The sequence below is a fragment of the Hevea brasiliensis genome, chromosome 14, assembly GCF_030052815.1.
Source record: "Hevea brasiliensis isolate MT/VB/25A 57/8 chromosome 14, ASM3005281v1, whole genome shotgun sequence".
In the NCBI taxonomy this organism is placed as follows: Eukaryota; Viridiplantae; Streptophyta; class Magnoliopsida; order Malpighiales; family Euphorbiaceae; genus Hevea; species Hevea brasiliensis.
In genome coordinates, this window is record NC_079506.1 from 17,352,655 (window position 1) to 17,370,578 (window position 17,924).

At 32.3% G+C, this 17,924-nt stretch overlaps 1 protein-coding gene and 1 non-coding gene across 2 annotated transcripts; one reads left to right on the top strand and one right to left on the bottom strand.

Annotated features, from left to right (window-relative positions):
* Window positions 1–1,131: 1,131 nt before the first annotated feature.
* On the bottom strand, window positions 1,132–8,488 carry LOC131173239 (methylmalonate-semialdehyde dehydrogenase [acylating], mitochondrial-like). The gene is made up of 19 exons (XM_058135238.1): window positions 8,343–8,488; window positions 8,170–8,252; window positions 7,357–7,428; window positions 7,098–7,259; window positions 6,916–6,994; window positions 6,656–6,810; window positions 6,268–6,331; window positions 5,346–5,425; window positions 4,963–5,028; window positions 4,324–4,374; window positions 4,070–4,221; window positions 3,684–3,774; window positions 3,511–3,591; window positions 3,087–3,164; window positions 2,939–2,974; window positions 2,800–2,843; window positions 2,632–2,710; window positions 1,941–2,031; window positions 1,132–1,535 (listed from the first exon to the last, which is right to left on the bottom strand). The coding sequence occupies exons 1-19, from the start codon at window positions 8,368–8,370 to the stop codon at window positions 1,423–1,425; spliced, it is 1,605 nt and encodes a 534-aa protein (XP_057991221.1). The 5' UTR covers window positions 8,371–8,488; the 3' UTR covers window positions 1,132–1,422.
* An 8,239-nt stretch (window positions 8,489–16,727) lies between these two features.
* On the top strand, window positions 16,728–16,888 carry LOC131173497 (U1 spliceosomal RNA). The gene has a single exon (XR_009143813.1). It is a non-coding gene; the product is annotated as a U1 spliceosomal RNA (small nuclear RNA).
* Window positions 16,889–17,924: the final 1,036 nt, after the last annotated feature.

Sequence of the window (17,924 nt, forward strand, 5' to 3'; positions counted from 1 at the left end):
GAAAGAAAAAGAGGCAAATATAGGATGGCCAAGAGAATATATTCCATCATGGGCACATCTATAATAAGGGTCTTGTGGAAGAGGCAAATTGGTTATGGAGAGCCATATATATTGTCAGCAGCCATATGAATCTGCTCTTTATTCCTTTACTGCAGCAATATAGATAAGAGGATTTCTTAGCATGTTAGATTTGTGACTCAAAATTCTAATAAGATATGGAGAAATATTTTTAAATAAGTTGGAGAAATATTCTTAAATATGATGATGAAATTTTTTTTATATTAGAGTAGAATTCTTATTTTCATGTTATTATTAAATTGAGTTATATATCTAACTAAATTAATATTGAAGTGGCTAACATTATAAATAGGAATATTGTGGAAAGGTTTTGACTTTTACCCAAAAAAGAAAAGGTTTTTACCTATTGAGGAGAGTAACACTTTCTATTGTAGTCTCATGAAGAAGTAGAAAGTTCAGTCTAAAATGGAAGAAGGGCATAAAATTTAATTTATATTCATTGGTAAGAGGTATCTTGTCCGTATAGTTGAAAACACTCTTTATAGTATAGCAATTAAAGTAATAAATATATTAAAATTATGTCTAGAGAAAAATAAAAATATTAACTAATATATTTACTATAAGCAGTTTTATTGTGAAGATTTTTTTAAGTACAATTGAGTTAATGAGTAGTATTAATTTATAATAGAAGATGTAATGTTTGTGAATATATATATATATGAAGAAGATAAACTGCATAAATATTTGTGTTTTGTGTATTTAATTTATTTATTTGTAATTTACATACTTCCGACGGTTCACAACAATATATATTATCAACATCACTATCAGTAAGAATTCAAGATATATAGGAATTAGATTGGCCTTTCTTGAAAGATAAAAGTCTTGTTTGGTAGCCACGGAAGACTTGATTGCTACCCAACGTGCGTTTTGTTATGAAGCTTAGATTACATTATTACTATACCTGCTTGCAAAGCCTTGGGTTCTGAAGCAATCACCTAATTTTAAAAATTCCATATAGCCAATTGCTTTCTTTTTTTTTTTTAAATATATATATATATATATATATATATATTGGCCACAATATGTCTACTAGTAAAATCTAGGGTTAAATGAAACAAAATTGTTCCAAGGCTTCATAGAATAAGAGAACCAAAATGATGACAAATTTCTGAAAGCCTCTGCAAAAAGGCCTCTATGTGGAAGTTTTTGCTATCATGAAAACAAAGCAGGGAGGAGATCTGATTATAAATATGGGCAACGGCCTTGAAATTGACCTCCCTTTTTAGTTGGAGGGGAGGAGGGAGAGAGAGAGAGAGAGAGAGAGAGAGAGATATGTAAACGAGGAAAAAGACATTGATTTTTATTGAAGGCTCAATGCCAGTAACAGAGACAATTACAACACTATGTCTTCTGTGATGTTGGCATTGCCAAGGAAACTCCACTGCCTGCAGCTAAATCCTTCCATTGTTGAGTTATTGTTTTGATCTGGGTGAAATAGTTAACTCCAGCCTTTCCTGCAATTCAGACAATTTTCTCTTGTTTAGTAAATTCAACAATTTTTGGTTGCATTGCCACCTTTACTGGGAAAGGCCTCTGGAATAAATCATTTATAAGAAAAGAATTCCACTGAATTCTAAAAAAATAAAGCTTGATTTCTATTTCTTTTAAAATGAAATTTTTTTTATGAATTTTTTCATTTCAAATATAAGAAATAACAAAAAAAAAAAAAAATCGAATTGGATTCTTGTAAAATTTTACATTCCAAACAAGAGAAAAAATAATTGGTACAAGATGTGCAAGAACAAAATTGAGCTAGAATGGCTGCCAAGATTGTGAGGTCTCAAGTATAAAACCCATTCAAAGCCCAATAAAATAAAAATAAAAACAAAAAAAGAAGCAAGGTAGAGAGTTGATATTACCATAGAAATTAAGATCTCCTGCAAAAGATGCCTTGGAGCCAGTGAATGAGAAAAAGGGTAATGGAACTGGTATAGGAACATTGATGCCAACCTGCATCAAAATGAATCATCTCAAATAAGTATTCTTAAATATGATCATGTTAAACAAGAATGAAATTTCCCTGTAAACTCAGATTCAGATAAATTCAACAAACCAAGGCAAGGAATTGCAACAACATATCATTTCTAATTCATTAAAGAACAAATCACCATGTTCTTATCACTCAATACAATCCATCAATATCAATAAGAAATGGGCATGTCTTAGCTGCTAAAATTATGGTAAAACTTGACTCCAGATTAGAATTTCAAATGTCACCCATTATGCAATGTTTTGCCCGTTATGTAATGGCTTTTGCCCTGCCAATTGGACTCTCCATGTTGTTATTGTGTTTAGGAATCACAATGAACACTGCCCAAAATGGCCATTATAGGACGCATCATGGGCATACCACAAGACCATTTTAAGTTGTCAGCAACCTTTTCTTTCCTAACCTCAAACAGCTTATTTTGACACCAAAATTCTTAATATCTGCCCTCGATTTTCAGTTACAAGATTTATAAATGAAACTTTTTTTTTGCAAGATAAAGGTGATTTATATTGTTGTAGAATTAAGCATCGTTCTCATGATGCTATGGTCTTCAGTTTCACCTGCCCTGCCTCTATCTCAGTCTGGAATTTCCTTGCAGCTGCACCAGATGTAGTAAATATGGCAGCTCCATTGCCATATCTGCAACAGGAGTATTACCACATGTAAAGAGACTAGATGCAGCGAAAATGGTAATTTACAGGCTAAGGAAGTCATAGTTGAGGATATACTTATTTCTATTGACAATGTCAATGGCTTCTTCAAAGCTATCAGCCTGAGGGTTAAAACAAGAATAATAAAAGATACATATTAATAAATCACCATTCCAATCCACACAGGAGAAGGAAAACAAAAATTCCTTCAACTCACCTTCATGCATAGGAAAACCGGCCCAAAGATTTCCTCCTGCAAAGGTCATAAGCAAAAGTCAATCTTTTGGACACATTCAAGGTCCATGTCCTTCTGTCTGACCTACAGATTTTCCAAAGTCCAGTTTACTGAAAAGCATGAATAATACCTTGTAGCACTCCATATCAGCTGTGACACCTGATAAGATAGTAGGACCAATAAAATTGCCCTGCTCATACCCTGGAACCTGGTTGAAACCATCAATAAATTGGTAAGTAGAACATTTCATCTTTACAAAAGCTGAAAATCTGTCATGTTGATGAAGAATAAAGGACTCCAAGGATCAAAAGGACCCTCGAAAGAAAAGCACCGAGTCAAATTTTCAGCTACTTCCTAAAATGAAAAATTATAGTCGCCCTCTTACTGTTTTCAAACTACACCATAATTTCCAGTAATAATATATCCTTCATGTCTGAAAGTGAGTATTATCCTCACCAGAAACGAAATACCAGTTTGATTACCCCATTCTTATCAGCAATGATGTATCTGGTGCTAGTAACAAAATAATGATGCAGAAAATTAAATAAAGATACCACTATGTTTCTTCCATCAAGGAGAAGTTTGGCTCCACTTTCAACACCACTTTGAATTAATCTGTGAATTCGTTCCTTGGCCTGCAAATGCAGAAGTTAAGACAACTTTCGTTTTCATTATTTTATCATCTGAAGTAGTAGTTGTGCAATCAACTAGAAAGAATGTACCATACCTGTTTGCTAATCACTGGACCCAAGTCTGCATCAGGCACTGTTCCAGCATTTACTTTCAGAGCCTTTGCACGTTCCACCAGTTTATTCTCCCTGGAAAACAAGGGAAAAAATTGCCATGATACTACAATACCATTATTGATAGCCTACTTTAAGTTTCCTTGATTGTGAACTGTGTCAACACAATATAATGGCAAACAAGTGTAGCTCTTCAAGTGCTCATATGCATAAAGCACACCAAAAGAAAGTGAAACAATTAGTAGAAAATATTAACATTAAGTCAAGGTTTTAGTCTTCAAAATGAAGAGAAACTAAATTAAAACCATGCAAATTGAAAGGCATAAGAATCTAAAAAAATGAAAAGGATGAAGAGGAAAAAACATAATACCATGGTTGTGAATCTCCAACAAAAACTACCGTGCTCAGTGCCATGCAACGCTGTCCAGCAGCGCCAAAACCAGCAGCAACTAGGGCATTTAAAGCAGCATCCATGTTCGCATCAGGCAAGACAATTGCATGATTCTTGGCTCCCATGTTGGACTGAACAAAATAATTATAAAGCCAGACATCAAGCATTGCAAAGCAATATATTGTCCCTAAGATACTGGATAGTTACTAGCAAAGAAAATGAAGTGCACTTACCTGAACACGTTTCCCTTTGGCTGATGCTCTTGCATATATGTGCATGCCAGCCTTTGGACACAGCAACAAGAAAGTAAAATGAGTGTGAAACTATAATACAAGTATCACCATGTAGATGGAAAAAAATAAATAAATAAATAAATAAAAAGAGGCTGACCAACTATGCTGCACATCCAGTCAAGAGATTGATTATTCATTAAAAAAAATAGTACACATTTCATAAAAAGAAAATAGTATAAGACTGATGCTAATAGATATCAGGCAACGAAAACTATAACAATACTAGAGATGAATTTACTTCAAGAAACCTAGACTATCTTCTGTCAATTCATTTTGTCTATTGAAAATGCAGAAATGTGTTTATATGCTGAAAATGCAGTACTGTTTCCTAATGTTGGAAACATAGAGATCATGAACTTTGACTCTTTAAAAATTATTTTAAAATGGACTAATGGATTCTAAGCATAATGTGTTCATTTATTTATCAAGCAGTAAACAAAATCTTAAAAATTTTCTGCATTTTGGAAATTTTCCACAAGCAAGTATGCTTTGGGGATTCCCAACTTGCAAAATTTGAGATGATATATAAAAATCACATAGGAATTGGAACATGGACACAAACAGCAATGAGTAACTTACAATATTGGAACCAACAAAAGATATAGCTCTGATGTTGTCATCATCACAAATAGCATTAACAACATCCTGCCGCAAAATTGAGACATTTTAGGAAACAAATTTTCTTAATGGTAACATGAATTACCACCGATTACCAGAAATTGAAAGTTCACATCTTAGAATATAATATGTGGAGCAAACATAACTCTTTGCAGGCATGTTATATCTTTGCAATAATGCAGACATGCTAAAAAGTCATCCAATTGAAAACCTAAACTCCTTAAAGATGTAATTAAAATATTCAGTATGTTCTTTGCATTTTTGCAGGAAAAGACAAAAGGAGCCAATGAAGCTTCAAAGAGCTGAATAAGTGAAGAGGAGCTTATTGTTCAGTAATAGCATACATTGGTGCCATGAACGATGTTCAAGACACCATTAGGCAGACCAGCTTCCATGGCTAACTCTGCAAGCATTATAGAAGCTCCTGAAAACACCAAAAAAAGAAAATTATAGATGAGAGAACAATATGAATGTAATTCTATTTCTCAAGGTCACAAATATAACTAAATAATCTTCTGGAAAATAACAAAAAAAATGGTATAACCAAGAAAACTGCCTACACTCATTTATTGAAGTCCATGCATTTTAGGTCTTATATATTAGAACACAGACAGAAATGGTGCTTATAAAACCTTATATCTGATTCAGAATACAAAAAATTTCAGTAAAATGTCTTTCCTGATTCCAAACTGTATTAAATTGGAAACAATTCCAAACAGCACCACACATTATTTGCTTTAATGTATTCAGAAATGGTTTGCAAACATGTAGCAATAAGATGCACAGAATATGCAACTCTGACTAGTAGAAAGGTAAATAGATACCCCCTCTACCCATAATGTTTGTTCTCCAGCCCAGAATTTGCCAGGACTTCCAACACTCGTATTCCAATTTATATTAGTGAAAATAGCAAAAAAGCATCTGTGACATGGAGGAAATTTTTAGATATTAATCATTTACAAGGACAACTATTATAGATAGAACAAGAAAGGATTAGCACTACATGTGATGGGAGTAAACAAATGGCAAAACAAAGTCCTAGCTTCCATGCACTATTAGTATAGGAGGATGAGATCTCACAACTATGGCAAACACCACCCTTCTCAATCTCATTTGCCTAAAACATACAATGGAGACTACACTTTCTCTGCAACCAACCTCTAACAAGTTATTCATGATATATCTACATTTTTTTTTCCTATTATGTAATTGTTACAGTTCCATGGGAGAGATAACGCTTTACAATATTAACAAGTTAGCACTCACCTGGATCTTTCTCTGAGGGCTTTAAGACAAATGTATTACCACATGTAACTGCAAGAGGGAACATCTGCAATAAAATAAAATTAAAAAATTTTCCTTTACTTTTGTTTGGGAATCAAAAAAGATTGATTTCCGACAGCCAGAAAGCCAGCTAATTTTTGCATACTCATGACAATTAAAAACATAATATGAAACAATAAATTAGAATAGTTAACTGTTCTGAGTTCTGACTCATATTAAACAAAACATTCACAGTTCAGCCTCACGAAAAACAAGATGTGCAAGTGTCATAATACATAGTTAAGGATCGGTCAAAGAATTAAAAGTAATGTTAGGAATAGAAAAGAGAACAAAAAATGCAAATCATTAATAAGAATTTAGAATGCCTTACCCATAAAGGAATCAGTGCAGGAAAATTGAAAGGGCAAATCCCAGCACACACTCCAAGTGGCTCTCTAATGCTATAGGTATCAATTCCATTTGACACATTAGGGACATACTCGCCCATTTGCAGAGTTGCCATTCCACAAGCATGCTCCACGACCTCTATATGAGAGTGAAAGAATAGACACAAGAAATCAACAATTAAGTTCAATAATTTATCACCACAAAAACTTCTCAAACAAAAAAAGGGAGGGAATATGAACTAACCAAGCCCACGGAACACATCACCATGTGCATCCTTCAAAGTCTTCCCCTGTTCAGTAGTAATATTCATCGCAAGCTTATCCTACAAGAAGATAGCTAGGATTCTGTTAATAAAAAAATTGAAGATTTCTGTTTGTAAAATGATAAAATCCAATGCAACGAGGCAAGAAAAAACACATGCTTACAATGTCTCTACGAATAAGCTCTTGGAGCTTGAACATAATGCGTTGGCGGGTCGTCACTGGTGTGTTACGCCAAGATGGAAAAGCCTGCTTTGCTGCAGACACTGCAGCTTTGAACTCTTCATTTGTAGTCAAAGGAACTTGTGATACAACTTCTTGCGTTGCCTATCACAAAAAACTGAAGTCAATCAGAACCCAAAAGAACAACTACTTGCAACAATATATTTAATATAACACAGAAAACAAAGTTCTAAGTACTCACAGGGTTTATCACATCAATGGCTGTAGATGATTGCGAATCAATAAATGTGCCTCCAATGAAATTTGGTACCCTCTGATACAATTCATTACCAATGAAATGATACAAAAAACACTCATTGAATTAATATTTCAATAGCAAGGAACTTAAGGCTATGGAATTAAACTTTGGGTTTGACTTTTAAACTAAGAAAAACTATAAAAAGAAATTGTTTTCACATTGAAAATTTTCTAGTAATTACAAGTCTGTATAACTTCAACTTCCATGGGGAGCAAAATCGCAGTTAGTGGTTTAATGATAAATTCCTTTTTCAAATTTCAACTCTTTTAATTTCACAAAAATATATTTGTCAAGAAAGATATTTCAACTATAAAAGGTGCGAAATTCAGAAATAGGGGAAAAAGTTAAACATCACACATAAGTTACGTTCCTTCTTTAAGTTCTTATGATCTGAATGAAGAACTCAATTAAACAACAACAAAACTAACTCCCTAAAATTTCTCCAAAGAAAAAAAAATTAAACTTAATCTGAATCGATCAAAACATAAATGAAATGAATTTGTTTGAAAGAACTTAATTCAGCAAGAACAACTCGACTATAACAAGATATTTACATACAGCTCAGAACAGCAAAGTTCCAAACTGAGAAAAAAACATAATTTCCCTGGTCTTTCCCGATAACCAAGCAGCCCATAATACTCTTAAGCTCAAATATCTCATATTTCCCTTCATCCACTAAACCTGAGTATATATATATATATATACATATATATATATATATATATATATATATATATATATATATGAAAATATTACCAGAGGTTTTCGCTTGCTGGAAGAAGGCTGAGCAGAGAACCTCAAAGCAAGTATCTGAGGACTGAAGGCCTTCAGATTTCTCACTGAAAACGGATAAATACACACAAAATCAGAGTTCAGTATCATTTTGTAACTCAAAATTCAATTAGTATTTGATCAAAAGCATTCAAAACCTCGCTGAATTGAAAATTGAAGCAACATCTCTTTGCTCTTTCCTCCTCTCCTTATCTTTCTTTCACTGATTTGATGATTTTCTTCATGAATAAAAAGAGAGAGAGAAGAAGAAGAGACGTAAGATTTAGAGGAGAGTGACTTCTTAGAATCTGACCGTTGGATTTCGCTAAGAAATCATCTGACGGTAGATATTCAAAGTTGATGTTAATTTAATAAACATTCTTCCTAATCAGGACAATGTAGGTTGACTTTTATCCAAAAGATACGTAAATTAATTATATTACAAAGAATATAAAAATGGGATGTGTAAGTGTCATGATTTTAATTAAATTATCATGATTCTAACGGTAGTTTACTTTTATTTTTTTTTTAAATTAATATTTTATTTAAAAATGATGATTATGCATAGCTACTAAAAAAAGATGATGATGTATTGGGCATAATAAAAAATGATGATTATGATGTATTGTTCTCATCCTACCAGTAACGCCTTCAATCCTAATAGTAATACTAATAACTAATAAACCCACACACATCTCACAAGAAACAGAATCACCAAGACCACCACATGTGATCAGGTTTGCATTTCATTTATTTTATACCCACCCCATTGAAGCTGATCCATCTCCCCATCCAACCCATAAATGAAAGGAAGCAACACAGCATATGCATGCACATGCGCACGTGCGTTTGCGCACCCACGAAAAGAAGAGTGAGCGACTAAGCTAAAAGAGGAAACTAATATGAACAATGAGCACGATTTCATGTAGTCCGAAGCAACAGAAAAGGAGAATCATCAACCAATTTTTGCCTATTATATTGTGCTCAGGCTAACCACGCCACCCCTGCAGGTGCTGCAGGCTGCAGATGGAATATTACGTCCCATTGAAAAGCAGGGCGCAGGACGCTAGTTTTATTAGCGTATTGTGTGTTCGATTGTGTAGTCGCGTCAATTGGCAGGAGCTCGGGACACTAATATAATTAGCGTTCTGTGTACATTTCGTGGCGAATCTCTAGTCTCGTCCGAAGTCCCATCTCTAGTGAGCCGTTGGGGGAAGACAAGCGGGACGCTATTTTTATTCACGTCTAGAGTTCATCCCACTCACTTTATCTCCCCCTGCGCTCTCATTTACGGCATCCATCTCTTACGCGATGAAAATTTTTCCAAGAAGCAACTTACAGCCCTCAAAACGCTCGTTCATTTCTCATTTACGCCATTGTCTCATTTTGGTGGAGCAGCTTACAGCCGGGTGGAGCAAGAAGGAGGAGACAGGTGCAGTGGTAGATCACAAAGAGAAAAAGAAGAAATTTGAAAAAAAATTATATTCAGGTATGTATTTTGATTGTTTAATAATTTTTAACATGCAATATATGAAATGCTTGAGTGATAATATGTTTATTATTCTGAAAATAATGTAATTTTTTTTTATGCATGTTGGTATGTTTGTGAGAAACTTTTGGTGAGCAAGTTGATATTTTTGTATGCATGACTTAAGAAATAAAATTTCTTGACAATTTTTAACATGCAATATATAAAATGCTTGAGTGTTAATATATTTATTATTCTGGAAATAATTTTTTTTTTGTATGCATGCATGTTGATATGTTTGCGAGAAAGTTTTGGTGAGCAAGTTGATATATATATATATATATATATATATATATATATATATATATATATATATATATATAGCATAATACTGTTAAAATGAGTAAAAGTTATTGGGAAAATATTACAAGAAATTAGATTTTTAGTATATAATAGTAAAGAAGGTAAAGAAAAAATAATATAAATTTGTAGTATTAAGAAAATGTTAGGAAAGAGAAAATAAAAATTATAAATGTAAATTATGTTATGAAAAAAATTTTACATTAAGTCATATAATTTTTGTATCACAAAATATAATAGTTTAATAAGTTGAACAGAGAATATGAGTATAAAGTAAAATAATAGTTTAAGTTTTTAAAAATTAGTAAAAGCTATAGAAGAAAGGGAAAAATTAATAGAAAATTGAGTTCATAATATATTATAGAAAAGGATGTAATAAAAATAAAATATAAATTTATATTATTAAAATATTATTAAAAAATGAAAAATTAGTAATATAAAAAATTGCCAAAAATAAGTAGCATTTTAATTAAAACGTAATTAATAAAAATAAATTATAAAATTATATTATTTAGATAATATTAAAGAAATAAAAAATAGTAAGATAAAAAAAATTGGCGGAACACAATATAACAATTAAAATGTAATTATTAAAAATAAAAAAATTAATATTAGTAAAATATGATTAAAAAATGAAAACAATAGTAACATAAAAATTTGTCGAAAATCATTGCATATTTAATTAAAATGTAATTATTAGAAATAAAATATTAATTTTATTTTATTAATTAAATTAATAAATATAAAAAATGAAAAATTAATAAAAATAGCAAAATTAATAAATTTATATTATTAAAATATTATTAAAAAATGAAAAATTAGTAATATAAAAAATTGCCAAAAATAAGTAGCATTTTAATTAAAATGTAATTAATAAAAATAAATTATAAAATTATATTATTTAGATAATATTAAAGAAATAAAAAATAGTAAGATAAAAAAATTGGCGAAACTCAATATAACAATTAAAATGTAATTATTAAAAAAAATTAATATTATTAAAATATGATTAAAAAGTGAAAACAATAGTAACATAAAAATTTGTCGAAATCATTGCATATTTAATTAAAATGTAATTATTAGAAATAAAATATTAATTTATTTTATTAATTAAAATTAAAAAAATAGAAAAATTAGTAATGTAAAATGTTGTTGAAAATAATTTCTTTATTAAGTAAAATATAACGGCCTATTATCAACCAGACCGTTTATGCTGATAGTTGTTGCGATTTTTATTTTATCAGAAATGTCAATTCCAACTTTTGCTACTTTATATTGGGATGGAGAAATCATTATGGATGATGAAAGCTGTGAATATTATAGGGGTTCATCAACCGTCATTACTATTGGTAAACGTATGGATTTTGGTACTTTAGGAATGAAAATTGTCCGTGGAATTAATCTTAAAGGTGGACATGAATTTATATCGAAAATCTTATTCAGACAACCCATTGAAAAAAATGGCTCATTTAAATTGAATTGCATGGGTTTGGCTAACGATGACGATGTAAATATTATGTTTAATTTCATTGATGAAATTGGAGGTATGTCATCGATTGAATTATATATTGATATTTTTTGACCATCTGCAAATGTTGTTGATGAAGCGGGCCCATCAAATACTTGTTACACTGAAGCACTTCAAAGGCATGGATGATTTTTAATCCGCTAGCGCTATTATTGTCCCGATGATGATGAGGATGATGTGGAGTCCGATGAAGAATGGATTGATAGTGATGATCGACATGAATGAGGATGGTGGTCATCATAATGAGTTAGTAGTAGATTTGCCTTTTTACTATAATACTCATGTTGCAAACCCAATAATGCTGCTTGTCCCTCCTTTGCCTTATAATGAAATAGATTTTTCATTACTAATGGTTGATCCATGGTCAACACCACAGTGTAGTTCAATGTGGGATCCATTAAAAGAGTTTGAATTAGGACTGATATTCTCATCTAGAGAGGATGTCCAAAAGTCACAAAGAATATCATTTACATAGGCACCATGAGTTTTGTAATGAGGAGACAAAGAGTAGAACATATGCCATCAGGTGCAAAGACATAAAGAGCAATTGTAAGTGGAGATTGCGTGCCTCACGAGGGAAAGGAAGTGATATATGGAAAATTACGCGATATAATGGACCACATACATGTGTTAATCCATCACTGTCACAAGATCATAAGTAATTAGATAGCAAATTTATATCTAATTTCATTCTCGCTATCGTATGTGAACAACCCAATGTGAAGATAGGAGCGTTACAGTATGAAATCAAAGATAAGGTTGGATATATGCCAAGTTATTGAAAGACCTAGAAGGCTAGGCACGATGCAATTATTAAGATCTTTGGTGATTGGGAGGAATCTTACGGAAGGTTGCGACAATTTATGCTTGCTTTGTGCAAACAGAAACCCTGAAAGTATGTTCTTCATTGAAGATGATCCTTTTTTTGTTAATAATAGATTAGATCCTGCTTATCGGGTTTTCGATATAATGTTTTGGGCATATAAACAAACAATAGAAGGATTCAAGAACTGTCGACCGGTTATATTCATAGACTCAACTTTTTTATATGGGAAGTACAAAGGATGTTTATTTTGTGCAACAACACTTGATGGTAATAACCATATTTTCCCAATTGCGTGGGCAATAATCGACAATGAAAATACAAGGAAATGGGATTGGTTTATGTCTTATTTGAGGGTGTTTGTGACAGATCATAAAGGAATATGTGTTATATCAGATAGACATATTGCCATAAAAAAGGCAATGAATCAAGATTGGTGGCAGCCCCCTGATGGGCATCATCGATACTGCTTAAGACATATCCTCAACAATTACAACACAAAGTTTAAGAATACTAATATGAAAGAAGCTCTCCGAAAGGCAAGTTAGTTTTCTAACTTGACTAGTTATTGTTACTGTAATTTAAATATAAATTTCATATAGCAAAAACAAATAACATGGCTTTTTTATTTTTACAGCACAACAAATGGAAAAAAAAAAAATTATGAGGCCATGAACACAATCAAGAATGAGCATCCTGACACGTTTGAATGGGCTAGAAAGATACCTTTGGAAAAATGGACACCTTCTCATGATGGATGGAAACGCTATGGCTCCATGACAATTGGTGTGTGCACAATCACTCTTCAGGATGTCAGCATTATTTCCGCTTGCAAGACATGGGTCTGCTGTAACTAGAATGTCACGAGCCGACTGGCCAGAAGTTTGTGAGACATTATTGGGAGCTAGACCACCCCTAGAAATGATTCGAGGACATACACTAAAATTATCGTGGCTAGCTGATGAGTTTGGAGATATTCCACATCATGCTGATGATTAAACCATATTATGGCATGCAAGAGCATTCATATTATGACTCATTGGTTTGATATTTCCCGACAAGACAAACTCACGTGTCAACTTAATGTTTCTACCCCTTCTAAAAGACTTGAGGGAAGCTGCGACATACGCTTGGGGTGGAGCTTGCTTAGCCTTCCTTTATCGTGAGCTATGCCGTGTTGTCAGAATTCAAAACAAAGGAGATTTCAGGACCACTATTCATTTTGCAGATCTGGGCTTGGGAGAGATTTAAAATAATCTCTCCATCAATAAGGGATCCATCAACACCTCATGATGCACCTCTAAGTGCTAGGTATGTCATTAAATTTATATTTTTATCCATTAAGCAATGAATAAATTGCCTTTTATTGTATTATATTTTTAATTTTCTTATCAACTAACAGGTGGAGTAGAGCTCGATAAATCACTGAAGTAATAACCCATGTACTGTCACAAATTCGGTATAACCTTGACCGGATGCGACCTGAAGATGTAAGTCAAAATTCCATAAATCTGACATAAAATAATGTTATATTTTTCCGTACATTTATAATCACTTCATGTTTTGCTAATATTCACTTGCAGATCACATGGGAACCATATAGCCGTCTTATGGGATTAAATAATAATTATCCTCACACTAATCGTGATTAAACTTTGCAAAACTATAGTACTGATTCAATGATGTGTATAGAAATTCTTACATATAAAAAGATAGAAAGTTCCAAATCTATATTTGGATATATTTTGACTAAAAAGTTGATAGATACAACTACCCTTTTCCACCCTTATGAATATGATTCCTCATTCTCAATGGTAACATCAAACCATCAATCCATTTGATGACATATCCTCTCAAGAAAATAGGTAAAGTCAATGCCAAGATATGCCATTAAAGGAATTATCTTATTCTAATTGACTTTGTGCTCTTGGATCATGTTGTATTTTTCTTCTCCCTTCTCACAAAAACAAACTGCATTAGATACCTTTTTGCGTAAATTCATAATTCTAATTATATATAAAGGTGAAAATGTTTACCATTTTAATATGAAGTTTTTAAGGTTGAGATCTATTTAATTTTTTTTTTTTATACTTTTAAATGTAAATGAGTCTAATAGTCATAATTGTAATATTTCTTATCAAAGAGAATATATGCTTTTTTTTTTTAGAGAAATAGTAAAAGAAAAAGGATCTTATAGGTCTAATAGTTGCAATGATATTGATATGTGGGATTCTCTCTCAAATTTTGGGCACTAGAAGTTCCATTTCAGTAATTTTTTTTAAAGAATAAAGCTCCATTTACTCTGCCTTTGCTTAGTATGGGTGCCTTTGCTTAGCATGGGTTCTTGTTGGTTGCTGTCTCTTTGGACATTATTGCTTTTTGTTGGTTGCTACAATTTTGTTCGTTTTTGTTGTTGGCTTTGTTTCTCATTTCTACATTTTGAATCCAGATTTTTTAGATTTTGTTACTTAGCATGCATTGTCTAAGGTTGAGTTGTATTAAGAAGGTCTGATGACTTAGTTTAGTTGGATGAGGTATGCTAAATTTTTCCTAAATTTAATTATATAATAAAAATAAAAATCTCCATTTGAAAATTTAATACAAACTAGTTGTGCTTTTGACAAAGCATCTTCGGCCAAATAATTTCTCTCTCTAATTGGTAGAGAGGGAAAATATCTCTTAGGTTTCTTTTGTTTTCTGAGAGCAACTATCTCATTTCCTGCCAGTTCATGGTTGTCCCTTGCCTCAGCTCGAAGCAAGGGTTCTCCCTTCCCATCTTTAATTTGGATTTGTACACAATTTTGTATTGTTTTTTTGAGCGCAGGTCTAAAGCTTCTTTGTGGGGGTTATTTGTGCCCCTGCGTGGTGTTGTTGGGGTTATTTCCTTTGATCTTGCTGTGAAGCGGGTATCTCAGGCACTCTCAAAGCCCTATTACGGTGTTTTGTCCCTAATAGCTCTATGAGAGTGACATGCTAAGAGCTATGCCTGCCTCCTTTGTTTTCTCGGCTTTCAGGGCCTTTGAGCTTCTCGGTGGTTATGTTTGGTTTCTAGCTAGTTTGCTCATTTCTTAGGGTGTGGTTATGCTTAGGGCTTACTTGAGAAGGCGATTCAGTCGTGTATGGCCCCAGGTGGCGCTCTTCAGAAGTTTAGCCTTCTCCTGGTGAATGATTGTCCGACAAGATGCGACGTTGCATCTTCATTGTTTCTGGGTTCCTGGATCTAGGCATTGTACCAGCTTCTGTTAGGGTTTCCTCCGTTGTGGGCTTTGGCCCTTTTTGTGGGCTGGTGGTTGGTAGGTATGGCAAGGTTCTTTGTTTTTTAGGCCATAGGCCTCTCTCTATATTGGGATGTTCAAGCCTCTTTTCATTGAATCTAAACTCTATCTTTTGATTAAAAAAAAAAAAAAAAATCTTCACAGATTCTTATAAAAAATATTTTATGAATTAATTTTTTAATTATAAAAAATTTCATAGTATATAACAAGATAAGAAAAAAAATATTGAAATTAATAATCCACAATCAAAATTTTTTTATAAAAATATTTTTCCAACAACAAATTAATCAAACACTTTATTTTTTTTTATTGGGAAGCTTGTTTAGAAAATTATCACTAAAAAAAAAAAATTATCGATGAAAAATTCACAAGTAATGCCTTAAAATTTATAGGTAATTTTTATTATCAATGGACAACTGATGAACTCACAATCTATAGCTAATTCACTCGTAGCTAATTTTTACCGATGAAATTGAATTTAATTATACATTTTAGGGGACACCTAGAAATAATTTTCCATTGAACACATATATATGCGCACATAACCCTTATACATGTTTTCAGGCAGTCTCCTTGTCATTGGCTAATTTGACAGGCTCTTATCTCTCATTTTAGGCCTTCTCTTCTTCCTTCCCTTGCAAACCCCACAACACGTTTTCTAGAAAATTTGAGATAAGCTAAGAAGAGTGCCTCAAATGAATGGAAGAGTGTCGTTTGGTAGCCAAGAATGACCTTATTTTTCTTTTTTTTTTTTGGATAGGAAGCCAAGAATGACTTGCCGGATCTATCTAAGAGTTTTTGTGTGTATAACTTTTATCCATTATAATAAAATTGGCTTATTTATCAAACAGGAAAAAAAAAAAAAACTTTTATCCATCGTAAGGTAGTAACTTGATGAACCAAATATATATATATGCAAAGAATTCTTGGTATGCTTCAGGCAGTCAACTTACTAACTGGACAATTTCTTCCCTTCTTATGCTAGGCTTTCTCTTCTGTCTACTTTCTACAATGCCCCACATCGATAGTGCAGACATTGTGAGGTAATGATATGTGAATATAAATAAGATGACCAAACACTGAGGCAACATACTTACCTGGACGGGATCTATGGGCGATCAAGAGGGCTCATGGTCTAGATGAGTGACCTCCATTGCACATGGGAGGGGTGCTGGTCTAAGGTCTCCCCAAGTGGGAGAGCCTACGTCATAATTTGTGGTAGAGGGGGCCTGCGTTCGCGCGGCCCCTTTCTATATCAGTTCTAAAATTGATTTGCTTGTCATTTGCATGTTTTGTTACTGGCGAAGAAAAGATTGCGGACTGTCGGAGTATGGGACTAAAATTTATAGAGAGCTCCTTGTATGGCTTGTTGGAAAACCCATTGTCGGACTTGATTAATCGTTCGTTGTTGTTCAAAATGAATGGTTTTATTTTTGTAATTTTCTAATTGTTCCAAAGTCTTACAAGTTCAATTAATCAAATTCAATTTTTCTGGTTCTATTTCAGAATATCTATTTGTTCGAAACTGATCTGCTTCTATTTCCACTTTTTGTAAGTGAGCTTGAGCTTTTTCTAGCTGTTCAATAGCCCCCTCGCATAATTTTTTTGAATTTCGAATAGTATCCAAAATCTTTTGTTTTCAATTATCTAATAAATCACTTAACACTCCCTTTCCAAAAAAAAAAAAATCAATACACCAAGGACTACACTTAAATTTATTAGATTTGTTACTAAAATATTGGTATTAAACCCGAAACTCCTGGTGGATGGCTAGTGACCCAAGGAAACGAAAGAATCGGTTACATTTTTCATATGATCTCCTCTTTTCTTATAGACTATAGACAGACTAATTATCTATTTTTTTTTTTCCTTATAAGTTTTTGAGATTTCTCCTATTCTTAGTTATGTATTATTTAATTAACGAATATTTATGAATTTCAAAAATATTAAATAGAAAATAGCAACTATTATTAATTGGCAGTTTAAAATGCATGAAAAATTGAACTACTTGATTAAAAATTTTCTTGATGGTGCAGCAAGAGATAGCAAAACAATGCATTTGAGGAGGAAAATGCATGGTTTGCTTAAGTTATAGAAAAAAAAATCATAAGAATAACAACCCATTAATTTAATGATAATAGAGGCAGTGAATTTTGATTTAATTTGGATTTAGTTAATATAAGAGACACATATGTCTTAATTCATAGAAAATCTAAACTGACATCAATCTAAAGTACTTATAAAATTAAAAGTTTAATTACGAGTCGATTTAATATCATCTGTTCG

What these genes read in the sequence shown, in the direction of transcription:
- LOC131173239 (XM_058135238.1), bottom strand. Translation starts at nt 8,370, where the DNA reads ATGTTGCTTCAATTTTCAATTCAGCGAG. An exon ending in CTGCACTGATTCCTTTATGG is followed by an intron (nt 6,332 to 6,655) that starts GTAAGGCATTCT and finishes ATTTTATTGCAG; the next exon opens with ATGTTCCCTCTTGCAGTTAC. An exon ending in GACATTGTCAATAGAAATAA is followed by an intron (nt 2,711 to 2,799) that starts GTATATCCTCAA and finishes CTCCTGTTGCAG; the next exon opens with ATATGGCAATGGAGCTGCCA.